General features: G+C 40.7%; 1 protein-coding gene and 1 long non-coding RNA gene across 3 annotated transcripts in view; one reads left to right on the top strand and one right to left on the bottom strand.

Moving 5' to 3' along the window:
* The window catches only part of ITGA2 (integrin subunit alpha 2), a 70,761-nt gene extending 45,831 nt beyond the window's left edge, over positions 1-24,930 (top strand). Inside the window, exons 14-30 of the mRNA XM_056324122.1 lie at positions 382-585; positions 1,371-1,507; positions 2,975-3,114; positions 4,097-4,248; positions 5,308-5,418; positions 6,009-6,091; positions 6,902-7,043; positions 8,661-8,753; positions 9,754-9,830; positions 9,926-10,009; positions 13,227-13,329; positions 14,149-14,259; positions 14,782-14,886; positions 15,213-15,326; positions 17,583-17,672; positions 21,082-21,198; positions 21,970-24,930. Of these exons, the coding sequence (XP_056180097.1) occupies positions 382-585; positions 1,371-1,507; positions 2,975-3,114; positions 4,097-4,248; positions 5,308-5,418; positions 6,009-6,091; positions 6,902-7,043; positions 8,661-8,753; positions 9,754-9,830; positions 9,926-10,009; positions 13,227-13,329; positions 14,149-14,259; positions 14,782-14,886; positions 15,213-15,326; positions 17,583-17,672; positions 21,082-21,198; positions 21,970-22,059 (1,953 nt within the window). The 3' untranslated portion in view covers positions 22,060-24,930. The remainder of the gene's footprint in view (positions 1-381; positions 586-1,370; positions 1,508-2,974; positions 3,115-4,096; positions 4,249-5,307; positions 5,419-6,008; positions 6,092-6,901; positions 7,044-8,660; positions 8,754-9,753; positions 9,831-9,925; positions 10,010-13,226; positions 13,330-14,148; positions 14,260-14,781; positions 14,887-15,212; positions 15,327-17,582; positions 17,673-21,081; positions 21,199-21,969) is intronic.
* On the bottom strand, positions 7,052-20,975 carry LOC130142367 (uncharacterized). Of its 2 annotated transcripts, XR_008819371.1 has the most exons (4): positions 20,372-20,975; positions 17,887-17,999; positions 16,717-17,007; positions 7,052-7,741 (listed from the first exon to the last, which is right to left on the bottom strand). It is a non-coding gene; the product is annotated as an uncharacterized LOC130142367 (long non-coding RNA). The 2 variants fall into 2 exon arrangements; XR_008819370.1 differs by lacking the exon at positions 7,052-7,741 and having other exon boundaries at positions 16,703-17,007.
* Positions 24,931-27,348: the final 2,418 nt, after the last annotated feature.

The following is a 27,348-nucleotide window of genomic DNA, read 5'->3' as shown; positions in this document are numbered from 1 at the left end:
CCAGTTACATAATTTCCATTCCCTCTGCATAAAAACTGGTAATCTAAAACTGGAAACTGTATTTTTCAATGTATTGTGAAACCTTCAGAACAGTCAGATGAGGACAGTGAGAGCATTTAAGCCTCATACATATGGTCATATTTGCTGTTAGTGCTTTGCATAGCATGCTTTGATTTTGCTGTGTAATGCTTGCCAAGACTCTGAGACATAATGCAAACTGAATGGGCAATACAATGGGGAAGGAATTCAGGGTTGAGCAGTCCAAGGGGAATGTACTGGAAAACAGAAACAAAAAACAGTGCACACAGATACTACTCCTGTGTCTAATCTGGTGCAATGATAGCTGTGTTTTTGCTTTTTCTTCTTTTTTCTCTTTTAAAGGGAATTTTGGATCAACAAGAACTCTTGGAAGGTCCCCAGGGTACAGAAAATGCTCGCTTTGGATCAGCAATCGCAACGCTTGCAGACATTGATTTGGATGGCTTTAACGATGTCGTAATAGGTGCACCACTGGAAAACCAGAACTCTGGAGCAATTTACATTTACAATGGATATCAAAAGACTATACGTACCAAATATTCTCAGGTAAATAACTGTTGTGTAATGCTGCACTCAGTGCCTTTGGATATGCTAGAGGAAAACAGAAGGATTTTCTATCTTCCAATTGGCTACTATGTCATCCTCCTAAAGGCGTACTGTTATTCTCATATCTTATTTTACGTTTTGTGCCTCTCTTACTTCAGCTGTCAGCGTGCCATTGTTGATGTTGTGGTGCTTATAACTGAAGCGTACAGAGGAAAAGGACTCGCAAGATGCTTTGTCTGAGCCTCTTACAATTTTTGGTGCCTGCATATGAAGTCCTATACATTTTTTGACACCCATTATTCCATATTAATAATTCTGTACCCATATTGATGAAGATTAGATAAATCCCAGCTCTGTAAATTACGAATATTAAAGGAGAATACTTTCAAGGGCCTTTGCTTATCCTATATGTTAATATAACGGTAATTTTAATGCTACTTTCCATGCAGACTTCCTGGTTGCAGAAAGTATTTGCTAGAAGTCTTGTTAAGCATCCTATTGAGTTGCTCAATGTGAGATAGAAAAAGTTTCCAGTAAGTACTAGCTAATATACAGCAGTTAGGTAGTTGATCTGCTCCCAAAACAGAAAAATCTAGTCCATTGCCTGCTCCAACAGGGGAGGAAAAAGTGCTTAAAAGCATCTGAGACAAGATCCATAAAAGCATTTTTTTAAAACAATACATTGTGTATATGGGCAGTATCAGTGAAAATCTATTGTTTAGGCTCCTGTTTACAGACTTAAGTACACTTGTGGCAAACTCAGTAACCAAACTCTTCTTTCCCAGAAAATTTTAGGGTCAGATTCTGCTTTTGGACAACGGCTCCAATTCTTTGGAAGATCAGTAGATGGCCATAGAGACCTAGATGACGATGACATTACTGATGTATCAGTTGGTGCTGATGGAAATGTGGTTCTGCTATGGTTGGTAAACTCATTTGGAAAGGAAGCACTTAATGGTTCAGATGCAAGTTGAGCACTTAGTTAGTTAAACAGCAAAACAAACAAAACAAAAAGCTCTTTTGTTCCATGTGTTCGGAGCTAACACACTTATTGCCTCATCACTGCTATTACAGCTAGCTGAAAAACAGCATTAGACTAAACCTCTTTTAAGCATGTATCATCAAACCATCAGAAGTCAAGGCAGTGTTGGGGGCAGAGCCAGGGCATGTGGGGGGAAGCCAGGTGGTGGGGTCTACTGGAAGGGACCTGGGCAGGGATGGAGAGGGCCTGGAGATACTCCTGCCCACTGTGCTGTGCAGGCACATGGTCTGGAGGGAAGGGGCAGCAGCAGGGAATGGGGCTCATTTGAGAGTATTTGTAACAGCAGGTTGTACTTCAGTAACTGCAGTATCATTCTGATAGCTGAGCCTGAAACAGATGAAACCACTTCCTACACAACCTGTGGGACCTTTACTGGCTGGTAGGCTGATATGGGGGAAAGAGTTGTCCTGCAGGGTAAGAACAGAGAGCAGTGATAGTCGGCACTTCTTTCTGGCCAGAAACCCATCTCTTCTGTTATGTTACCTCTGCCAGAGCAATCTGAGTTCTTTCACAAAATAAAGAAGAAAGGCTTCACAGAACCCAAATCTTCTGCCTCCCTAAGTACTATGTGTTTTCCACTACTTGCTTGAGAAGCTAAATTAAAACACAAGTTGCTTTCCTATCTGTTGCTTGTCTTCTCACTTGAGGCTTCCCATTGTAAGAAGAAAAACATTACTAAATTGCTCCTTATTTCATAATGAAGCAAGATTATTAAAAATGAATGATCAGTTTGGACCATTGACCCACAATGGAACTGCTGCTGGTGCTGGTGGGATTTTCATTAAAGAAAGTTATGCTTCTTGGAGTACCAGCATTTATTTAGTTATGATTACTGAAGATGCTCATCTTTCTTTCATTCTGACATTTGGTCTGATTAATGAGTTTCACTTTTGATTGAAGTGTTTGTTTTTACATGCAGGGTTCCTTTGAAACTGTTCTTCAAAATCTTAATTACATGAAAGTTGTTCTGAAAAATAAGGGTATTAATTAAAATGAAGAATTACCCTTCTTTACCTTCCCAGAGGAGCAGAATAAGGTTACTTACTGGGAAAACAGGAAAAAGGCTTCATTTTCTGTTATCATAAGGGAAGGATTAGAATATTAGAATAAAGACATTGATTATCCATTAATTTGAAATGATAAATTATTTATTGTTATTAATGAAAACTGCTGTATCAACAAATTCACATCTATGCAAAGAAAAATAATTTTACTGGTGCCATTAAAAAATGTTTACACTGGGAAATACAAAATCAATGTCACATTAACAGATAGTAGTAGACAACAGCTGCTATGTTACCCAGTGCTCTTGAAAATCACATGTAACTTTTTAAAAATATTTTTCAGGTCACAAAGCATTGCAAATGTGTCTATAATCGCCTCATTTAAACCTGAGAAAATCAGTCTGCTGAACAAGAACACAGAAATAACTGTCAAAATATGTTTTCAGGCTACATTTCGACCTGCTAAGAGAAATAATCAAGTGGGTAAGGGTATTTCAGTGACTTGTCTTATACTAGTTTCTTTAAAAGTTCGTTATTCAAATGAGTAGTGGAAATTCTAAACATGTATTAGTTTGAATATCAAGAAAGATGGACTCAGGATAAAACTTAAGTGCTTGAGAATGTGTTTTTAAGACCTGCTTTCATCAGCTGGCTCCATAATCTTTAAGAAGTAAGGAATTAACAGGATAAAGGAGAGCTGTATCCTTGCTGTTCAACAAACGCCAGAAAATTTCATTAGTGAGAGGCTGATTTTTTTTTTTAACCTGCTGGTTTCAACAACAGACTGCAGACTTTTCTTCTCTCTTCTGAAAAAAAAAAAAAAATCCATAGGCTCAGTACAGATGTCAATGGGGAGAAGCTCTTCTTTTCAGAGGACAGGAGAGCACCAAATACTTCTGAGACAGCACTGGACTCTCATGAAGCTATTTAGTTAAACGTCACTGATAACACCAGTTGGACTGCTTCAGTGCTGTGTATAGTACCTTTAGAAACTCATGATTGTAAGCTGTAAAATAATGGTGAACTTCCACAGCATATTAGTCATATTATGAAGAGAAGAAGACAGAAATTATTATGTGATTGAAGAGAAGATGCAGATTCTTTATAGTCTCTTTAGACTTCAGGGATATTGTTGTATGGCCCCTTTATCTAGCATAATCCTGGCCCTGCTGACTGGCTTCTTGCCTGAGCTGCAGGCTCAGACATCTGCAGTAGAGGCTGGATTGATTGCCATTTAATGTTCTCTCTGTGGATAAAAACTTACATCAGGATTTAAACATGTTTGACTGCTTTGGAAAACACAAGAGAAAACTTTTTCATTTTGAGACTGCTCTGTGTTTAGCAGACTATGGAAAAAGTAAAATAGTGTGGTTTGCAAAGCCTGATCACTCTGTAATGTTGAGTATAGTAATGAGATCATGGGCAGTCATACTCAGCAAAAGATGTACTGTTACTCTTCTTGTAGCTATAAAGTACAATGCAACATTGGATGCAGATCTCCAGTCCTCTAGAGTGACTTCTAGAGGATTGTTCAAAGAAAACAATGAAAGGTACATGCAGAGGGATCTTGTGGTACGTCATGAAGAGAATTGTGTTCATGATGTCTTCAGTGTACTGGTGAGTGCAATTGCAAGCAGTCTTATGTGACAAAAATGATCAGAGGAGTATGCTGATGAATTTTATGTCTGTAAGATGAATTCCATGAATGGTGCACTCAAAATGCTTTATTTTCTCAAATCCCCCACAACTGAAAAATACTTAGTCATATTCTGATTTCAAAGAAACTAGTAACTGTGAAATTCAGCACAGCTTTTTAGGATAAAAGAGGCAGTTCCTAATTATGTAATTCAGCTCTGACATAACACAGAGCCCATAGTCCATAGTTTCAATAGATTTTAATTTCCCTCTGAGTAGGTTCTTCTGTAAGATCTAAGACATACATGCGAATGTATTCTCTCAAACTAACAACTTTTCAGGCAGACTTCTGGTACATGCTAGCCCTAGGTATACACCTCGGAAAAAAATTAAAATAAGCAAGTCTCCAGTATCTTTCTCTAGAACCAAAGACCAAACACAGCCTTGAGAGTTGCTTTAAGCCCCCTGCATGAGGCTAGATCAGGTAGAGGACCTCAGTTCCTGTGCAAGTATCTTTGACTTGATCATATTTAGTGCCATTGTGGAGCCATGAGCCACAGGGCTAGAAGAGTATTCATCCAGTACTAAGAAACAGAGGAGACATGAGGTATATTATGTTCTAATGTCACTCGGGCCCAGCTGCATTCTGTGATGGTAAGGCAGAGTGGACTAGGAATTTGACTTCTGCAGCCAGGTGAGAATGAAAGATACCTGGTGGTGGCTTTTGAGGACCAGCTTCTGCAGCTGCAGAGAATTTGTATGTTCCTTAGTACCAGAAGTGACTGTGATGAACAGAGTCTCCAGGAATCCTAAGAAAATCAGTTTTATCATGGAAATGGCACTAAAAGCTGTTTAGTAAGAGGAGCCCACACTAGGCAATCTCACAAAATTATTTTGGTCAAGAAATGAAGCTTTGTACTGTTACTTGTTCTTGTTTAGAGCAAGTATGCTTTTACTATGCGTTCTCAATTTACAATAGAATTACCAGTTTTGCCCTGTCAGCTGTGCTTTGAGCTATCATCAGAAACATGTGTTTTACAGGAACCTTCAGATGCAGTGAATTCACTTAGTTTGCGCATTGACATTGGCCTTGCAAATCCTGGCTCCAGCCCTGTCCTTGATATATATTCTCCAGCAGCTGTGGCCTACAGTGTAAGTATGCAGACTTAACTATCAAAAAATGCATGGCTATACACATGTCCTTAATGTGTGGGCCCCACAAACACTAATGTTCTAGTTAAGTCACTGTGCTGAAAGCAGACACCTGCAGAGGTGTCTTCTGTTTCTCTTTATACCTTTTAAAGTATATCTTAAGTTTATGTTTAAGTTTTGTTCCTTTTAGTTAAACATCTATATTGCATGGGCTTGCTCACACACATGTACATCAGCCACAGTAGCATAACAAACATGCTGGTTGATGTGAACTTCCAGGTGATAGAAAAGATTAACTATTTTACTTTATCCTACAATAAAAGAGTACATAAGAGAGAGATTGAACACTTTGATTATATCACATTTATTGTGGGTTAACCTTAACCTGCTTGCACTGTTCTTATGGATCAATTGACATGTAGTAACATGTAACTCAGTGTTAACTTGTTCATGTGTCAGAGTTTTTAATGGCCGTCAGAGGATCTGCAAACCAAGAGCATGCTTCACCTCAAAAGTGTTTGCACTCTAGTGTCTGTACGTAATTTTTAAGTTGAGCTTTGTCATTCAGGAAATGTTTTTGATTTTTGTAGATTCCTTTTATTAAAGACTGTGGTGAAGATGAACTTTGTATCTGTAACCTTGTTCTGAATGTTCAGCAGAAGGCAGATGATGGGTAAGAGCTGAATCAGTGGAATAGTTGGGGTTGGGTGTTAAGTTTTCACCAGTTGGTTTGTCTGTAGGCTTTGGGTGAGTTTCTGGGTGAGAACGCTTTTCTAGTTCAACATCTACTTAGAAATAGCAGGGGTAAAAAAACCCCAGCGTTTCTGTCTAAATAACTAAGCAATGAAAAACTGGTGTGATAGGAACACAGATACAGAAGTAAGACTCTTGTCAGCTTAGACAAACCCAAGTTTTGGTAACTTAGGGATAAGGACCCAGTGAGCATTCAGAAGAATTGTGGCTGGCTGCTGTTAGGAAAGGGAGCACACTGGGAGAGCAGCAGGAGCTGCAGCAACCATTTTGGTCCCTCCTGTAGTGACATTCCAGCAGGAGGCTGTGCCACTGGGAAGCTGAGGTCAACCATTCAGGCAGCGCATATTCCAAGTCCATATGCAGATACATGCATACGGTATGCAGAGAGACAGGGCTGCTTCTTCCTGGAGCTGCCATCTGGGTCTGCTGCCTACTCTCTGCCCACCTTCCCACCAGGGTAGAGCCCTTGAAAATTTACCAAAGTGACTTTGACCATACATAATCAAGGTCCTGCACTTTGAGAAGACACTAATTCCATTTGGTTTTAAGAAACACCATCACAAACTTTCTTATGTCAACGGGTTTAGAAAGCACAGCATTTAAGTGTGTAGAATGGAGGAAATGTCTTGCTGTGCTTGTTATTTGTTGTTGGCTACAGGCAACGCATTTTCACAATCCACAGCTGTTGTAGGACCTCTGTTTACAACAATGGACTTTTATTTTCCAACAGCAAACAGCAGTTTGTTGTCAGCAGCAAAAACAGAAGACTAACGTTCAACGTGAAATTGAGAAATAAAAAGGAAAATGCATATAACACCAGAATCCAGGCTACATTTTCAGACAACTTGTTTTTCGCTTCATCATCTTTACCGGTACGTGATACCCAACCTCACTGTTTCTGTTAATGCCACTGATTTTTTAGTTTCTCAAATAAATTATTTTTTTTTTCTTTCTAGTGGTGCCTATCCCAGGAAAGAATGTGTGTGCAAACTTCTCTCCCCCCAATTTATTTTCTTGGATACCAGAATTATTCCCTTCAGCATATCAGTTTATTTAGGTCAAGGAGAGACACTTCCAACTCAGCATAAAAGTTGGCTACCTGTTGAGTTTGACCTCACCTCAGTATTTCAGTCATCTTTTCCTCACTCTGGGCCTTGGCACCCACATCATCTTGACTCCCAACAACATGCCTGAATGCAGTTGCTGTGCCACAGGGAATCTGTATTTGATAAATCAAGCATGTAGCATCGATGATGTGCCCTTAAAGTACAGACTTTGGATCTACAAATAGTGTTAGTGCCAAGGCCATGTGTTCCAGCAAGACAGTTAATCAGACTGAAATGATTGCTATACCAGAAGCTCTTCTTCTAATGAATTTGGTCTTAGAAAAGCGAAAAGAAAGGAATTATACACATTGTTTTGGGGAATGCAGTGAATATATAATCAAGTGTTGCTCCCAAACAATTAATGGAGGATGAAATCCAGGCTTCAGTGCTTGGCTTGTGTGGTCAGGCTGCTACTGGAGAGGTGCATGATACTCCTAGGGGTGAAATCCAGAGCAATCCCTAGACTGAAAGGAAAGGAGGATAGGAACATTTATCACTGCCCGAGAGTAGCATTTTCCTGAACAATCAACTGGCAGAAGTACTCCACACAGCGTTCAGGGTGCACGTCTACCTCCCCATCCTGTTGTGCAGCAAAATTGCTCATTCCATTCATGCCAAAAGACCACACCGGAACTAGGATTTTCTTTAGCTTCAAAAGCCAATTTGCTTAGAAGTATTTCAGCCTGCAAGTGAAGCGTTTGACCAAAAATATGCCTGCTTCAAAGCAGGAAGAAAAGCATAAGTTGAGAATGTATGTGTGTTGTTTTGGGGTGGGGATTGTAGCATAATTCATGAATGGTAAATGCCTGCTAGGGCTGCTTGTAACAAAAGACAGTACATTTTAATTAATTCTTTGCAAAGTGATGATAATTGGCTATGATCAACAACTTTGTCTTTGATGTAGGGTGATGACATGCTAAATATTCTGCAAAGTAGTAAATGAACTCTTACGTATTGAAGATTTCCCTACAAAAAGTATAGTAGAGTTCCTCTCTGCACCCTAACTTATACAGTGAGAGTACATAACTAGCTCTCAGGTTGTGTAAATATGTCTGCAAAAATTCAGTAAAAATGCTGTAAAAAAAGCCCTGTAGGAGTTAATGTTGAAGTTGACCTGTATTCTCCAGCCTGTATTCCTTCTTCCAAGTCCAGCACAAATTCTAAGATCATTACAGATCACCAGAAATCGCATGGGACTGGTCCTTGTCCCACCTCCCTGCCTCTCTGCTAGCCCTGCTACCCCTCTGCTGCATCTCTAAGAATTATTGCGATAACACCTATATGAACTAATGTGTGTCCTGGTGAAGATACAGACTGGGAACTTCCTCTGTGCTTTATCAAAACATGATTCTAACGTGACTTTTCTGTCTGTTTCCTCTGCAGAGTGATGGGACTGAAGTCTCATGTCAGACAGGAACAACACAAAGTACAGTCATTTGTCAAATAAGCTATCCTGTTTTCAGGACAGGACAACAGGTACAGCTAGTGTATTTAAATAACCTTGATTTTTTGTTGTTGTTTCCACCCAAATCTGCATTTACTGCTGGTGAAGATTTCTTAAATTTGGCAAGTTAATTTCCCTTTGGGTTTCAGAGGCATTAGAAGAAGGAAACTAAGGGCTAAACTTCTGCAACTCCCGGCCAGATTAAAGAAAAAAAAAGATCTTGAAGCACATTTATCCCTCCTGTGTCTTTCAAACAATGCTGTAGCTTTGTAACTCCTAGAGGGTGAGGGCTAGGGGCAGAAGAAGAGAGCTTCATCCACAGCCTCCTGTCAGACCCCTCCTGCTGTATGAACTTGGGGTAGCTCTCTCTCCTGCTCTGTGCATCTCATCTCTCCAAGAAACCAGTATTGTCCTGAGATAAGATGGGTGGCCCACACAACCCTAGGATAGGTCAGTTATCTTTTTTCACATATATACCATAAATCTCAGGATATCCATGTTTTTATGGAATTTAATATCTTACTCCTCAAGGTTTCTAACACAATCAACTGCAGCAATAACAAACTTGCTAGAAAGAATAGAAACAGGGGTTCTGTGACTGGGGGAGCAAAATAAAAAAAACCCTAATTACATATAAAAAGTTAAGTTTGTTCTGAATTTTTAATGGCCTTTAGTGGACCTGTTGGAGTGAATAGAGTGAATACAGGGCTTGCGTTGGTGCTAGTGTTTCAAAGCATGTAATTGAAGCAATCCTGGACACCTTTTGTTGCAGCTTGTAGCTAGTTATACATAATCTAAAAATGCAAATAGTCCCTGTTTATGTAACAATGCCAGTTTGTAGGGGAAAGTGAGAACAAAGCAATTCTGGAGTGTTAAAAATTACTGAAATGTTACACAGAAACTGATGAAGAATTCAGAAGCAGAGGGCAAGTCTACATTGTTGCATGCACAAATGATTATGTTGCTGTTGAGGATTTGTTTGGATGTTGCACCATCAACTCATTTGTTCTGTGTTCCTTGTCTCTTCTTTAGGTATCCTTTGATATTAGTTTCGATTTTAACCTGAAAAATCTTCAGAATGTGGCAGTTCTACGTTTTCACGCATTGAGGTAAAAGTATATAACCGTATGAAAGCAAGTTAGTTATTAATACCTTATTTGTATCAAATAATATAACACCTGACTTAAATGTGTTTCGGTGACAGTGAAAGTAAGGAAGAGCAAGAATCGGACAACCAGGTTATCTTGTCAATTCCTTTGCGATATGATGCAGAAATTCACTTCACAAGGTATGCTGAATAATGCAGAGTCACTGTCATTTTGCCAAGGCATTTGAATATAGCAACACTCTTGAAAGGCCACTGAGAAGACAATGAAACTTTGTTTTCATTTTGGAAGTTCTAAGAAATTTCCACCTTATCAACACCAGCAGAACTTTACGTTTTTCCAATAATTTTACATGTAAAAAATTATGGAATGTGTAGTAAGAAATTATGGATCTGTGTCTGCCTCTGCATAATTGTTACAGATGCTTATGTGAATGGAAGTGGTATAAAAACCAAACAGCGCTGGTGGTTTTGATAATAAAATGAGTATATACTATATAATAGGGTTGGGCCTCTGGGCTCAAGTGTAGTGACATTGGATCAAATCTGGAGTTAAAGTGATCAAAACTAAACAAAAGAACAACAGCAGAAAGAAAAAAAAGTCCCAGCTCAAACTCTAGGCAAAAGACGGAGGAGGGAGGGGTGAAGAAAAAAAGAAATTATGGACATATCTGCTGAACTTATGAGAAAAATATAAACACTTGTTTGCTGTTTGAGATAACGATTTGAACTAAAACCTGAGGCGGCACATGGCAGATTGCCCTTCGCTGCAGCTGTGTTGGCATCAGGAGTGGCACATCCCACTTTCCCATGTGCCTGCCCAGAGACTCCAGCTCACACCTACCCCTTCCGTGTCCTAGTGTCAGCCCCTTCCCCTCCCTGCGGAAGGGCTGTTGCAAGAGGGATCCTTTACCCTGGGAAGGGCAGTTTGTAAGGAGAGCGAGCTGGTGGGCAGTGGGAGAGAGACAAAAAACCCCATCCCTTTAAGACTAATCCCTTGAAGCCCCTTTTCTTCAGCCCTGGAAACTCCTGGTGATTGGGATGCATTGAAACAGTAATTGTTGCTGTTCCAAACCAGAAAGATCGCAGTCACGGTTTAACTGAAATTAAAACTGAAACAAAAATACACTGGTTTGACTCTCAGATCAAGATAGGGTATGTTATTTTTTCATCACAAAAAAGATCTGTTTATCTTTCCCAATTACTCAGTTTCTAGGATAAACTACATATCGTCATGATAGATGATGCACATATAGATGATGCACTGGGTCACCAGTTCTTGGTGTTAAAATGCTTTTGCATCCTGAGGCATTCCAAAATTTGTAAATTTAAACTTATAGAAAATAAGTAGTAATTACTCAAATAATGACAGAAATTTGAAAAAGAGGAAGCTGCTTTAAAATGCACTGCAACAATGAATTCAGGAAATGAATATTCAAAGATCACCATAACTACAAGAACTGTTGGCTGCAAAAGATGACCTGAGCCATGGAATAGGGTCCATAGTACAGATTAGTTTAATAACCTGCTTTGCAGCAGCAGTTTCAGAATATTTGGAGACTCTGCATTCACCACAGCTAGGTGCTTCGATTCTGGAGTCATGGAGATTATTTTAGTTGCAGAGAAGTGTTTGAGTTAGCGATGCGAGTTCTTTCAGCTCCCTGAGAAAGTTGCATGAGGCTTCGAGAGTGTTACTAAAGTTAGTAACAGCACAGAGACTACAGAACATCACTAACACAGCAACTTAAGCAGCCTCCGAGGATCCTAGGGGATGGTGCAGACTTAAATCAGAAAATTTAATGAGCTGAGAAACATGAACAGAAGCTCAAGGCTTCAGAAAAGGCCAGGCATGAAGTCTATAAAAGAGTTACTCAAGGGAAAACAGGGGTTTGAATTCAGGTGTATCTCATGAGTGTGAGAAAACGCAATCTCATGTGCAAGTCAAGGCATGAAGGAATCCCTGCTGCCAGAAAAAGATTAGTAGTCCTTGGAGATGAATCAATTTAAAAAAAACTAAAGGAAGTACACATTAAACCAAGGTACAATTTTAAATGCTTCTCTTGGAGTTAGCTCATTTTTACAGCCTTCCACTTAGGAAGTATCTATCTGCAGACAGTTCCTTCCTGAGGCAGGTAATACAGTGAAGGAGCAACCTCTTAAAAAAGTGAAAAAAAGCGTTGTCTTCCTGAAATGAAGTCTTTCTAGGGAAAACCTCCTAATAGGAGTTTCTGGAAGAGGTGGGAATCATTCTTACCAGTAATTCCTGCAAGGACAAGGAAGCTTATACAGCATCGTGGAAGGACTGGAGATTTGAGCAATAAGGAAGCAGGAAATGCTTCACATGGTTTTTCCTAGGGGTCCTTGTGAGAAGGCTGTTCAAGGAAAGGGCCCATGGGAGGAAGTATAGTGGCTTGAACAGGATCCACGATGCAGCATGGAGGAGCACAACTAATCAGAAGGCACCTCTGTGAGACTGCACACGTATCAATTTGGGATTTCATGCACAAATATTACCCAAATTAAATAGGGATAGTGCCAATGGTAGAGGACAGATTTGCACCTGGTGCTGCCAGAAGAGCTGATGCAGGAATCATGATAGCCCCTGCTTTTTGTAAACTCACTCCCCAGCTTGCTTTTTCACTGCTCAAATTAGCCCCCTAATGAAAGCTAACAATGAAGGGCAGACACAGTTCTGGGACAGTTCAGCAGAGATGCTCACAGGTAGCAAGCACATGGATATACACAGGGATGTTTTCATTGCCTTTGAGCAGGGTCCCAGCTGGCTGAGCCCCTCAAGTATCCACAGGCCCTTGCACCACATCCTTCCATGTGGGCTGTGACCACCTTGTGTTACTTGGGAAATCCTGAATTTTGAAACCAAATACCAAAGAAAGTGGCCCAGAGGAGACCAAGGGCTATGTGATATGTACCATGCACAGAAGCAGGGTGCTGTGTGCATTTCCACACCCAGGCAGTGTGGCAACAAGCTTGCCTGTGGTCTGTGGCATTAGGGCCCAGAATCTCCCTTAGAGTCTGTTGGTATTTGCTATTACGGATGCACAAAGGGGGACTGTTGCGGGGCCCTTTCTGCAGAGGGAGGCCACTGCAAGGCTGAAAGTCGCTGTTTGTTGTGGGCGAGGAGCTTGCAGTATGGCACTGAAACACCCTGGGGTGCAGGAGGCCGAGCAGAGCCTGCATCTCATGCAGCCTTCCTGTCTTGCCTTTACATGCTTACTCCAGCTCTGGGCTTCAGTACACTGTGTATTTTCCTAACCGATTTCAAACAGCAGTGCAAGTGGCTGATTTTTCCTGTGACCTGTTTCATGAAGGCACATCCAGTAATGTATGTTTTCAAAGCAGCTGCCAAATTGAAATGTATTGTTTTATGGTTGTTAACTAGGCTTGCCAACATCAACTTTTATGAAGTATACTCTGGTCATAACATTCCTTCCACTGTGAATAATTCTGAAGACATTGGCCCCACGTTCAACTTCTCAGTTAAGGTTAGTAAATGTTTCTGATTCTGGTTTGAGAAGCTGCCTTACCTCCTCCTGTAGCCTGCTCCCAAAATGTAGTTGAAAAAACATTCCTGATTTCACTGATTTTGATGTTTCTGAATCAGTCAAATAAAAAAAAAATTTGCAGATAGCTGGGCAACAAATGGTTACAGTTTATGAAGTTCAGGATGAAATTTGCACTTACTGAACAAGTAGAATAGGTGAGGGATTGGTCCTGCACTGTTTACCTATTTAGAAGATAGTTAATGATTAAAGTCAGGCCAACTTAGACTGTTTTTTCACAGAGTGTATTTGTCTTTTGCCAGGTTGATAAAGGAAAACAAGTCTTTGCAGGCTTGGACTTTGAAACTTGAAGTCTGGCAAGGGTTAAGCTTTCAAACCAGATGCAAAAACTAGCCAGATCACAGCATTTATTATGTAACTCAGAAAAACTTAGATCCAAATATGCAACGTGGAAGAAAGTTAAATTATGTTCCATTTACATTCCCGTAAATGCTACTCTAAAGGATGCAATAACAGGCCTATTGGCTGTGGCAAAGTATTTGTTTTTCAAAACATATTTCATGCAGTTAATATGAGCTTTGCTAAGGAAACAGACAGGGACCTGAAGTTATACAGTACACTTTCTGCTTTACTATTGGTATAATGTAATTACTACCGTAGTGTCTTGGTACAAAAAACATTGATGCAGAAGTCCAGTTCTTCCATACTCATCCATGATTTCTGATTTTCTTGGTATAACAAGTAATTTATGCATATGTAAGTATAGCTACCTGAATTAATTGTGAGTTATTTGCTTTGCAGGTAACAACAGGGAATATTCCAGTAAAGATGGCATCTGTAAAAATCTATCTTCCAGAACTGACCAGCAAAGGCAACCCACTGATGTACATAACTGCAGTCACCACGGCTCAGGTAAAGAACTGAATTACCTAAACTGCTGTGTTGTGGGGTTTTATCAGTACCATAAATAATAATTTCCCTCATGGCTCGGATTCAGAGAATCTATGCCCTTTCCCCTTGTCCCTTCCTCATAAAGAGAAGGGGGAGGACCACAGTGTCGGCAGTACACTAGTCTATTACTTGGTAGATGTGGTGGCTTGTCTTTACAGTCCACAACTGACTTTTCATATGACTCTGGAACTCTTCAGCTAGGTCCTTCTCCAAGTTCCTGTGAAGGTTACATTAAAAACGGAATTTTTAGACTGGGGCAAAACCTTCAGGTCAGTTTAAGTGGAAAAAATACCATAAGACCTGTTTAATTCTGACCAAAACTACATACAGTCTCTTAGTTTCCTAAGTATCCAGTGTTGTATAATTCACAATCTAGCCTTTCACAGCCACCATCTCATCCCAGAAATATGTATTGTTTTGATGACTATGAACTCCTGAGTATGATGTGATGTCATCCAGTTTCATTCCTGCCATCTTTCCTAGGCCAGAGGTGTTACTTGTCAGGCTCAGATAAATCCACTGCAAATAGGGAAAAGACCTTATTCTGCATCTTTCACGAAAGAGAACTTCAGAGCTTCCAGAGAACTGGTGAGTAAGACTCAGGGCTGCAGTACTACAGGACAGGGGTGCAGAGCTGATCCTTACAAGCCCGCTGCTGTACCTGTGGGGACAGCTGTGTTGGGGGTGGCTCTCCTCATTCACAGTGCAGGAGTGCAGCCTATGGATGTTCTTACCCATACTGCATCTGCCTTAGATAGACGAAGAGATGCATGTACTTCACAGCCTGCATGCATTTAATTTGTAAATGTACAGAATGGCAAGGGCAAGGGCAAAAAATTTGGATGTCAAAAGAACATTTTTTGAATTTGTTTTTAATGTGTGCTTTTGCCTCTCCTTGCTGTTTCCCCTGGAAGAACTGTAAGAATGTGAAGTGCAGTACTATTGCATGCAAACTGGAAGACATTATGCTGAAGGGAGAGTACTTTGTGAATGTGTCCACCCGAATCTGGAACGGAACCTTTGCTGCAGTGAGTATCAGCTGCATCTTCATGAAGGATCCCACACTCAAATATTTCCTAACTCCTGATATTTTTCAGAGTTCCGTAAAGTGACATTTCAGTCTAGAAGTACCTTCCTTTACTTTACATTGTTGTGTGTGTTTTTCCAAATCAAAAGTGGCATCTAATAAGCAGTGAGGCTGCATAATGGAGCCAGTAAGTTCCAGTCCAGCACAACATCTAAGAAAATGCTGTGATAATGCAGTCTTCACAGCTGAAAAAAAAAAACATTTTCTGCATCTGTTAAATTAATTCAAGAGGAGCTACAATTTCCACAAAACTCAACATAGGACAGCAGATTACAGTATCGTCGTAGCCTGGAAAATAATGTTGCATTTAGCTTTTCAACATTACAGTCTACATAGTGATAATTTTAAGTCACATCAAAATATGAAACTGCCAGTTATATTTGTTAGAAAAGGTGTGGAAATTTTTTTTTAATTGATTTCTTGTTTTTATTAGAGTTTGTGTCAAGGAAAGAGTCCTTGCTTAAAGACCTACAGGATGCTTAAAAATATCTATCAGTAATGTCTTGACTTTCCCATTTTAAATCACCATGTGTCCTCCAGGATATAATTCATCATGAATTACCAGATATGAGACCATGTTTGCTTCTTAGCTAGGCAACCAACCAAACTGCCTTGGTGTCCTGGGTTTGCCTGGAGCGTCAGGAACATGACGCAGTTTACTTAGTTTCTCTGGCAAGTCTTATGGCAGGTATTGACATTTAACAGCAGGGCTGCTGTCAGCTTTAGTGTTCAGCCCTTACTAGGAAAAGGTCAGGTTGATAATGTAATATACTTATGCAAGTGCGTGAAGGAAAGCATCTGTCTGGCTTTAAAGATTCCATTTTTCAAACCAGCTGGGTCAAGACCACTTGCTGGTGCTGTCAGGTAGGCAGAAGGTGGAGACCTAAACAAAAGGTTGCTACCCTTGCAAGAAAGTGAGTGGAAATACTTTGTTTACCACTGGGTGATGGGAAGGAAAGATCGCATGCCACAGTTTTCCTCCCATCTCCCATTTTGTTATTTTCTATTTGTTTGTCAATGGTGAGTGCAAATAATCTTGCAAGCACTTGATAATGCACATAATCAGCCTTTTTATTCAGTGGCAATTGATCATCGTCCAAGAAAGGGGTAGCAGGCTTGCTGGTACCTGCTAAGCAAAGCAAAGAAGGATGAGTTTAGGAGTTAACAAGGTGCTTTTGAACCCAGGCAGGTTTCTGAACATCTAGGAGCACAGGACAGACCACTTGGGCAGATGGCCAGAGTGCAACTGTGCAATAACTGCAAGCTGCAGGGACAGTCAATTTGGTATGTGTTGGCTGCAGACCCACAGTTGCTCACATTCCCCACTTTACCTGCCACTACCACAGAGGAAAGGCTGAGAAGGCAACATGACGGAGCAGGCGTTGCATTTGGCACAGGTGGCAAGTGCCTCCGTGCTGCCACGAACCTGAGGCTGCTCTCGGTGGTGCTGTAGGAAATGGGGCTCTCCATGCCTGCTGGGAGAAGAGCAGCGGCAAGCTGCAGTGTCTTTGCAGCCATGCTCCTCTCCCGTTGACACACACACAGAGGGAAGTGGGATCTGGCACAGGGTCCCTTTTCAAATGGGAATTGGCTTAAGATTTTTGTCTTCTTCTCTGTTTAAGCTGAGGGAGTGATGTTAGAATTTGAGCAGTGGAGAGGAACAGATAGTGATAGGAAAAAATAAATGGGGAAAGGCGGAAGTATTGGATAGAATTGGGAGGTGGGGGGAGAGGGAAAGGACATCCAATTTCCATTTCTTTCAAAGGCAAGAGATATAGCCCCATCTGTCTTTTGTTGCTGAGCTGTTTCTCCCTTTCTCACTGTTACATCCACCCCCAATCTCTTCTCTGCTAGCAGCAATGACAGCTATGCAATAACTATAAAAATGGATATATATATATATAAAATTCCTGTTTTGCTTTAACTTTATATTAAATAAAAAAAAAACAACCCAGCTTTCTATTTTCATTGCTAATAAGAACAGCAAAAGTAAGTTTGGAATACTGATACACCATTACTTTCATAGACATGTTCACTTGCATAAATAAATATAAATAAAAATAAAAAGGTCATTTTAATTTTCTTAATACTGTGATTTTTTTCAGTTTCTGAAGTCTACATTTTAAAGCAAAAGAATTCTTTTAGAATAGCTGCATTCTGATCGATCTGTTTACAGGTTTTTCTTAATCTCTTTCAGTCAACTTTCCAGATATTACAACTCTCTGCAGAGGCAAAAATTGAAACACATAACCCTGAGTTATTTATAATTGGGGAGAATACTCTAACTGTAAGTGATAGATAAGTATATTTTTTCAACTTCTCTATATTTTACTGTGTTAAAGTGATAATATTTAATTTTCAATGTCTCCAGGAGTACACAGCAAATTACAAACTCTGATGACAGTTATGTTGAACTAATATATCCTTTTGGTTATATACAGCCTTCCTTAAGTTAATAAAATGTTTTCTTTTCAGCCAACTGCTATATAAACCCAACTTACATTAGAATCTGTAGATCTCAAGTATCTTGTAGACTATCCGCACAACTCAGTCAGAAGCTTCTGAAATTCATTTAGCTTCCTGTTCATGAAAAGATCAAGATTTGCACCTCTTTCTGCAATGGAATTAATTGTTGTAGATAAATGAGCTCTGGGAAACATTTTTGCAAATCAGATTTATAGTCTTACTTCTGTAAGTGTATTTAGTGTGATGTTTCTAGATAGATGTTTGGCACAGGTCTCCACAAATATACTTAATCTCATTTCTAAAAGAATGTGGAGTATTTTTTGCATTTGGAGTGACTGTCATATGGACAATGTGGACACAGGTAATCTCAATAAAAGTCTCCAAACCACCGCTCTGCTAGCATAGAATGCTTCTAAAGTTTCCACCTGCTATATGTAAACATACAAACACTTAAAGAATATATTAGCACTTGGTGCTGTTGTAATAAAAAGGTACCTTGTTCTGTTGGCCTGTCTAGAGAGGAACACTTTTCTATTTGGAATACTAAGTTTAGATTTATTTTTACAGGATTTACCAGCCTCTTTTATCCATAAGAATAACCAGGGCCATTGAAGACCAAGATGCTGGCTTGGTAGTAAGGGACTCAAACTTGAGAATGTGTAGCATAGCCCATTCACAGGCGATGGAAAATTCAGTTCAAGATGTATGAAAGCAGTTATTGATTGATCTGTCTCAATGTGGAGATAAGATCATAATTCAGTACTATTTTCTGTCATTGTTTTCTCATGGATCATTCAATTTCTTGTGAAGAACCTCTAAATAAACCCATTTGTATTCAGGGAAACCTCCAGTGCCTGTAGAAGCAAAGAGAATATATATGTAGTTCTGGAAATAATGCCATGGTTTTTCAGAAGAATTATATGCCTGTATTTGAAGTGTGCTGAGTACCTCAGCTTTGTGGCACGGTATTACTTCTGCTAGGACATGAAACTCTAATACATAATGCAAATATTGCAATTAATTGCACAGGCTTTTGGGGTAGCTCATAAACCATGTATTACTGAACATTTTTCCACAGTTGGAGCATGATAGTGTCAAATTTACATTACCAGCAGTTCTGTGGAGATTTCAGGAGAACCAGGATTTAATTATTCAAATGACCGTTGATAAGTCAGTTGACAAATAAAGGGTAATTCCTCAGCCAGCCACTAAAGCCGCAGCTAGGACTTTTACAACTGTGAGGCAGTGGCTGAACAGACCCTGAAAGCTATCCACAGGGCTCCTGAGAAACAGTGGTTTTTGGTGAGTCTTACGGCCTGATCCTTACTCGATAGCCTCTTGCCCTGTGAGGTCATGGAAAAGGTAGAAGTACACTCTCCCTAGGGCAGACGGTTTGCTTTGACGCTTCAGTGATGGAGTCAGTACCCAGTACTGCATATACTTCTTGACAGGTCAGGAGTGATATCCAGTCTTTGCCTTCATACTTCTTTGGGAAAAGGACAGTGCAGAAGCAATCTGCATTTATTTCCCTACTTACCCTGTTATTTTAGATGACGGTGGCAGGATTCATCTAACTTAATATCTACATTAGTCATCCACATCAGAGTTAGCCCTTCTGTAAAACCCAAACCCATAGAAAGAATAGGTGTTTCTGAGACACAATTCATGTCATCTTAAAGATGATCCTGAAACAAGTAGGGTGAATTGGGCCCTATAAGAGCCTATCCTTCTCCGTTGGAAGCCGAGGAACCATATTGTAGGTGTAACACTAGATGAGGTGAATCCCAGACATGGTGTCTTACTGACTACAGTTTGACTTTAGGGAAGATATTTGTTCTTGGGCATTGATTTACCTCTACAACAGCACCACTTCACTGTTAATCTAATGGAGAAAGCATTACTAGGCAAACTGCATATACATATGGTTTTTATAGTTTTTAGTTTGGATAAGCTTGGTTGCTGTGTAGCCAAATGAACTAATACTGCCTTGTGATGCTATGTGGGGAAGCTGCTTAGGTATCTTTGCGTCAAAGCTTTCAGATTTTTTCCAAGTTGGAAAGAACTGCCAGCTGGAGGACAGAATGTTAACCTGCTATAATCATCATTATGGCCGTTTGGTTAGAAAATACACAAAGCCATCCTGCCTCAGTAAAATGAATACACATAGCCACGCCTAGCGCAACATCGCAGCCTTCCAGCAGAAATGACTTAAATCACTGACGTGTCAGTCCAATGCAAGTTTCCCAGAAAGTTTAAGATTAAATTACACCAAATACACCGAGCAAGCAACCCTGAGAAAGTAAACCAGCATGACTTCCTTCATGTTAAATGCATATTGTTCCAAGATAAAATCCAAAGATTTGACAGTTCATAAATTTTACAGCAATGTCTCCCTGAGCAACTGTGTTATATGTAACTATATAATTGGTCTACTCAATCCACCTAGACAGGGTATCACCTGAATACTAACTTCCAGACACCATATGTTGTTCTGGGAGCTCTATGGTATTTCTTGCTTACCATTTAGGAAGTGTAGGTGTGCTAGAAACACTCCTGTTTGACCCATACATCTTAGAGTAAATTCATGGAGTTGACTCAGGAGAACACAGACTAATGTGGGAAGATCTAACCATTTCTTAGTGGTTTCCCAGAAGGAACAGCAGGCAAAGGAGACAGAAGTACCTGCCCAGCGGGAAGGGAGAAATTTCAGCAGACGCAGTGAGAGCATGATGGTGTCTGGCCTCCGTGATTAGTATTGCCTCCTACGGCTGCCCACCACAGATAACAGGCCCTGACAGTGCTTGGCTGGAAGTTCTCCGGCTGATAACAGCAGAAGTCTGTTTTGAGCAGATGGGGCTCTACACCAGGCTATTCCCTGCCTGCATATAAGCATGTCTGATTTACCTAGTGGTAGTATGTCCATGCACTATGGGAACAACTCTGAAAGAACTCCTGTTACTGGAGAGGCAGAAAGCTGCAAAGAGATTGCTTCTGTGCCTGTTGTGTATGGCCAAGAGTGATGAGGGCCCCTAATCCTTAACTGGCACTGCCGCGTGACGTGGTGCAACCACGTACCTGTGGAGACCAGTGAAAGGGCTGTAATTGCCTGGTGCCTGGATCCTGCAACGTATGCAGTCCAGCTATGCTTGATTAGTGAAGTATTTAATTTACAAATCCTACTTTATATGCAGTTAACATTAACCTCTAACGCAAAATCTCTCTGCTTTTAGATCCCGGTTACAATAATGAAGCCAGATGAGAAAGCTGAGATACCAGTTGGTGTTGTGATTGGCAGTATATTGGCTGGACTCCTCTTGCTGTTAGCATTGGTTGCTGTTCTGTGGAAAGTAAGTGGTAGTTTATATTCAGAAAAAGAAAAGCAGAAAGGGATAAATACATTTGGGCTATTTTCTTTGGAATCTTCTGTGGTGCCAAAGAAAACTACACATGCAGTTTGGTGGTATGAATAATACTGCATTGGCATTGCACTTTTGATGGGAGCAAGGGCTTTAAAAATCATGATTCTGAAATGGGTCCCCATAGAAAATGGCAACATGAAAATGATAAATGAGTTTCCAATAGTTCCAAACAAAGGCGGTGGCATTTACTATTTTCATTTTGACACTGCCTGCCTCCTTCCATAGCTCCCCAGCTGGGGTCTGAACTCCCATAATATTCCCCATAGGCAATGTTGAGGATTAGAAGCAAAGAGGGAGAGGATATACACTAAACAGACAAAAAGAGTAGGACAAGGGCAAAAAGTCATTTACAAAGGATACCTAGATTAAGGGGAGAGAAAAGTTTATCTATGTGCCAGAGCGTTGGTGCTCAAAGGGCTCCTTGGTGCGCCAAGACAGCATGGACACACCTATGCCTTGACAAGGGGACTATCAATAGACTGACAGGCTACTCAGCACTGCTGTTTTGGAATTTAGTTGCACCGAGCAGCTGTGTAAGTCCTAGCTCCCTTCATTGTAGAGTTAGGAATTGTCTACAGATCAAATACTGTGTGTGTGTGCATGCACACTTGCATTTCTACCATCACACTACGTAACTTAGCTGAGAAATTACTGTCAGTGACTCACTGCAATGTGGTGTTATTTTAATACTTCTCACAGCTTGGATTCTTCAAGAGACAGTATGAGAAAATGACACAGGATATAGAAGATGTTGATGAAATTACAGAACTCACAAAGGACAAAGACTGAAGATGATGAGTTACATGGATAAAGAGAGGAGATCTGAGCCACCAATAGTAGTTGTGATCCAGTCAGTTCTTCAGCTGGAGTGCCTTAAAGCTTAGTAACATTTAAACATTTTAAATGAAAGTGTCTTTTTATAGATGAAATATTTTACAGATTCTACTCTATTATAAGAGTAACTGCAGGACAGTTTGTTTTTTTCAAGAATGATTTATAGTGCCTCTTCATGTAAATTTTTGCCTTTCAAACAAACTTAGCCCTTAGAACTGGCAGGTCCGGAGTTTACAGTAACATATTGTGCCAGCAACCCTTCTCCTGATCCACCACAGAGTGAAACAGAGCGAGTTACTTCAGATTATTGTGGAACAGCATCAGTTCATAATTCAGTTGACAAGTACCATATGCGTAAAGGACATTTTCTATTAAGTTGATGATGAATGTGTGGGGAATACTGCTTCCAGACTGGGAGAAGAAAACTCATTTTTTCATTGACTAGCTCCATCCTTATTGTTTTAGAGAAATAATTTGCACCAGCAAACCTTTGTCTTAAGTAATCTATAAAGTGGGAACCATGTATGAAGATGTCTGTCTGGGTGCTACAGGACAACTGGATGAGCAAGATGTTCCAAAAGTTCACCATATTCCTTGCAGTTAGGTCACAATTAAATTACTGAAGTACATTGTTTTGGGGAAATACTGCCAAATGGTATGTGTAACTGCCTTCTGCATACTTTCTCTCCAAGAAGAAAATATGAATTTCATAATCACTTACAGCATGTTCTCTGCAATGTTACAGTTGGTTTTCAGATTTCATCTTGAGAAGCCCTAACGCTACTGTTACGCTGGGCTTTATGCTCACAGTCCATCTGACATCAGTTTGTTTTTTGACGTAAATAGGGAAGACAGTCAAGATCTTGCCTTTAATTCTGTACTGAAAGATTTTGCAAGACTAAGAGCATGGAGTGAACTAAAGGGGATAATGACTGAGGAAGTATGCACATTAGGACAGGGCATAGTGAAGATCTAAGCTCTGTAAATGGTTTACTGCACTTGTTTCTTTAGCATCTCTGTGCCCTCCAGGAGACCAAAGTTCAGTATGACCTCCTTACCTGTCACATTTTATTTGGTCCCACATGTCCATGTCTTGATGAAGTTAGCTTATCTTTTATAGAGTAAAGTACTGTAGCGCTCTGGAAGGAGCTCTGAGCACAACACTTGGGTTACTTTGTGTTGGTTACACACCTCAAGTTTATCACATGCCATTATGCTGCCAGGTTTTAATGAAAGCTCAGTCTTAAAAAGACCCGTGCTGTACGACTGGTAACAGTAAGGGGAATTGGCTGCCTTTCTCTCGTAGCTGGCAGTTATGCTTATAATCAATTGCAAGAAGTGATGTGTGTGTTGTCCGTACGCATGCTGCCATGCAAGTGACAGTGTTTCCAACTTGAGGTGATTTACTTGAAGAGTAAAACAAATGTGCCTGATTCAGAACCCAAAGTCATGTTTTCTTTATGCTTAGGCACCTTTCAGATTATTTTTTGGGGATTCTTCAAAAACTAGGCTTGAGCATGCTTGAAAATTTTACTTAGTCTTTTATCAGTAATCAGTCAGGAGCCAACCATCTCTTTGGCAAATAATGGTTTCATTTGCAGTGACAGCTGGATTGTGCTCAGTGTAGTTTTATATGTATTTTGAATTTATTTTGTATCTATGAAATGTTATGTTTTGGGGCAGGGTTTTTTTTTAACATTCTGAAAAACAATCCAGATTCTGATCTCGATTGTCAAACAAGATCGTTGCCATCAGCTTAGTCTGTGGCCAAAACAATTATTTAAAAAGGGGGTGGGGTGGGGGGGGGTGGGGAATACAGCAATTGCATAAAGCTACAGAATAAGCCCCTAACTTGTAATTATAAAGCCTGAGGGGAAAATGCTCTGAAAGTAAAGATAAAAATTTGTCTGCCTCAATTCTTGTCTAAACTTGCAAGGAAGAAAACAAAACCCTACACCCGTATGTGTATAACCAGGGTCATGCACTCCAGGCTGGAGGGGGAATTTCACAACACAGCAGATGGCAGCATCTTTCATTTCTGGTGCTGCTTGCAAGGGAAAGTCAGGCATTCAGTCAGATTTCCTTCTTCCACCTTTGGTGGGTGGTACAGTTCAGTATCTGGCTTCTTTGGGGATTTAACAGTTTATCTATCAGGTAGAAATGATTCAACTCACTAGTCTTCACCGGGTTTTATTTTGGCCCACACCACAGGTTTTTCACCCCAGCCTGGACACAATACTTTTTCCCAAAACAAAGGGAAGGCTTAGCAATGGGTAAGGTATTTGTATCCTAACCACTTCAAGTTACTAGTTTATTTTTCTTCTACAATTAATACTTAAATGGCTAATTCAGTTTTTGTAATGGGTGAGTCTATTGCACTTTTAAGTTGGCACAGCTGCAAATAATGCTGGAAATATTATGTATATTTTGCATTATGTGCAAGGGATTGGTTTGGGTTTTTTAGTTTTACTTTTTTAAAACAGCATGTTACAGGTGAAATAATATTCTGAAATGTTGAACTTCAGCATGTGCTTCTTGTTTGTGCTTGCAGCAAGAGATGTCGGGAATACCTTCAGCAAACTCAAGTTATGACTGATTCTGGTCTCGAAATCTAGCTGCTGACTTTTTGCAGGACTAGAATCAAGTCCAAAATCAGATAGTTTCATATGAGCCTATGTATAGATGTGGGATGTACAAGACAGTTTATAATCAAACTGACTTCTGAAAGCTAGCATGTAAGCTCTATGGGAGCAGGGACTGTATCACTGTGGTGCCTACCTGACGGCCTAACAGTGTTACTACAATAAAAACAAGAATACTTTTGAACACAGATTCATTTATTCTTAAACAGCATCCTTAAAGAGGAGAAATGCTACTGAAAAAGCACTACATAAAATGAGGCCAGAGATGTCTTTGTTCCAGTTGCACACAAAACCCTAAGGGGATAACTCTTGTTAGGTATACAAAGAAGCTGCATTTGAAGTCTTGTAGGTTATAGTAAGGAGTATGACAACTACCAGTAAAGCTATACTGCCGTGTAAGTCAGTTCACATCAATGCAAAATACCTGTAATTGAACAGCTCTGGTTGAATAACTGGTGTTAACACCTTGCCATGGTCAGCCCTTCCTATAGACATGGGGCTCTCACCACTGCAATCTGAAGTCACAGTGTGCTCTGCCACCTCCCTGCCCTGCACTACCACTGCCTACAGAATTGGTCAGCAGTAGCATGTCTGACACCAGCTCCAGCTACTTCCGACCGCACCCTGGAAAAGGCGAACGCAGCATTTCAGCAGCAGCACCATGGGAAAGGAACAGAGGAGGGAATGTGGCTGCAAATAGGAAGACAGTCATGGCAGGCAATGCCACCTGAAAACTAGCCACTTTCATGGAGCTTCCTTCCCACCCCACCCCCATTTTCAACTCCACTATACTTTTCGCATAGTAAAACATGATACATGAACATACATGCTACCAGCTAACACTCCCGTAATACAGAACCAGATGACCCTAATCTTAAGGCACAAACTCCAAAAGTCTCAGTGTTCTGCAGAATTGAAAGCCACATTCCTTATACACTGACTTGCATGTATGTCCTGGTTTTGGCTGAGACAGAGACAATTTTCTTCATAGTAGTTGGTATGGGGCTATGTTTTGGATATGTGCTGCAAACAGTGCTGGTAATTTAGGGATGGTTTAGCTGTTGCTGAGCGGCGCTTAGACGGAGCCAAGGCCTTTTCTGCTCCTCACCCCACCCCACCAGCGAGGGGCTGGGGGTGCACAAGAAGCTGGGAGGGGGCACAGCCGGGACAGCTGCCCCCAGCTGACCAAGGGGATATTCCATACCATAGCACAGGGGTCCTCAAACTGTTTAACCAGGGGGGCAGCGCACGGATGAAGTGGCAGGCAGTCATCTGCGGCTGCTTGGTTCCCCCCCCCCCAACCCCTGGGGGGGGGCGGGGGCATTCTGTAAATAACGGGGGGCCAGACTGAGGACCCTGAGGGGCTGTACCTGGCCCACAGGCTGTAGTTTGAAGACCCCTGCTATAGGATGTCATGCTCAGTATGTAAAGCTGGGAAGAAGAAGGATGGGGGGACCTTCAAGGTGATGGTCTTTGTGTTCCCAACTAACTGTTGCCTGTGATGGAGCCCTGCTTCCCTGGAGATGGTGAACACCTGCCTGCCCATGGGCAGCGGTGAATGAATTCCTGCTTCTGCTTTGCTTGTGTGCATGGCTTTTGCTTTACCTATTGAACTGTCTTTATCTCAACTCACTACTTTTACCACTTTTACTCTTCTGATTCTCATCCCGTCCCAGTGGGGGAGGTTTGCACAAGCAGTTGTGTGGTGCTTAGTTGCTGACCAGGGTTAAACCACAACAGTGTATTACCCTTCATATCCAAAATGGAGGTACAACAAAAGCTTGCAAATTAAAGAAAATTAAGGTAAGAAAATGCATCTAAAAACCTACAGCTAATTGCCTCAAGTTTTATTGCCTTTCAAGGTGACAAATGTACATAATACAGCCTCAGAAAAGTTGAGTCCTGTCTTTTAAGTCAACCTTTCTACCTTCATTTATGGTCAGTTATTCATACGCAATCACAGGCTCTGGTGTGGTAGCAGTTTTTAAGATGTCCTCATTTGTAAAACAGTTGAAATGAAACTGCTATAAATATAGATCAGGATGCTAATTTTTAAAATACATGACAAGATCAAATTGTACAGCTCATTTCTTTTTAAAAAACAGGCATGAAGTACTCAAACTGCTGATTTATAATCATCAGCCTGTTCTTAACTCTCCTTCTTCAAGTACCTCCACAGGACATTTAATGGAACAGCTCAAGACTGATTTTCAGAGCTTTTGGGGGGGCAAGGGGTAGTACCATCTGCTTTCACAGACAATTTCACTTGTTAATAGTTTGTTTCCTTTTAATGTTTTTGAGGGAGCAAATGAAAGTGTTAGTCTATAAACCCACAAATTCCTTCAACAGCTGAGGGAAAGTGAGCTAAGAGAAAAGCCAAAAATCAAGCTCAAAGTTAAGCAATGTAAAGTCTTCACTCCCGAGCGCGACAGTGGCACCTTCACAAGTGACAGCCGCAGTGAGTGCCTGTTTCCCAGCACAGCCAGCACCTGGGCAGGCTGGTAGCTGCTCCTCCCGCACAGCCGTCTCTCGGCTGCCACCTCCTGGGTAGGCGCCTTGCAACACAGTCCCGTCCCCCTGCCTCCCCCTTTATTTCATGACA

The sequence above is a fragment of the Falco biarmicus genome, chromosome Z (assembly GCF_023638135.1).
Source record: "Falco biarmicus isolate bFalBia1 chromosome Z, bFalBia1.pri, whole genome shotgun sequence".
Taxonomy (NCBI): domain Eukaryota; kingdom Metazoa; phylum Chordata; class Aves; order Falconiformes; family Falconidae; genus Falco; species Falco biarmicus.
Note: the sequence above shows the minus strand (reverse complement) of the source record. Positions and strands in the feature narration are given on the sequence as shown.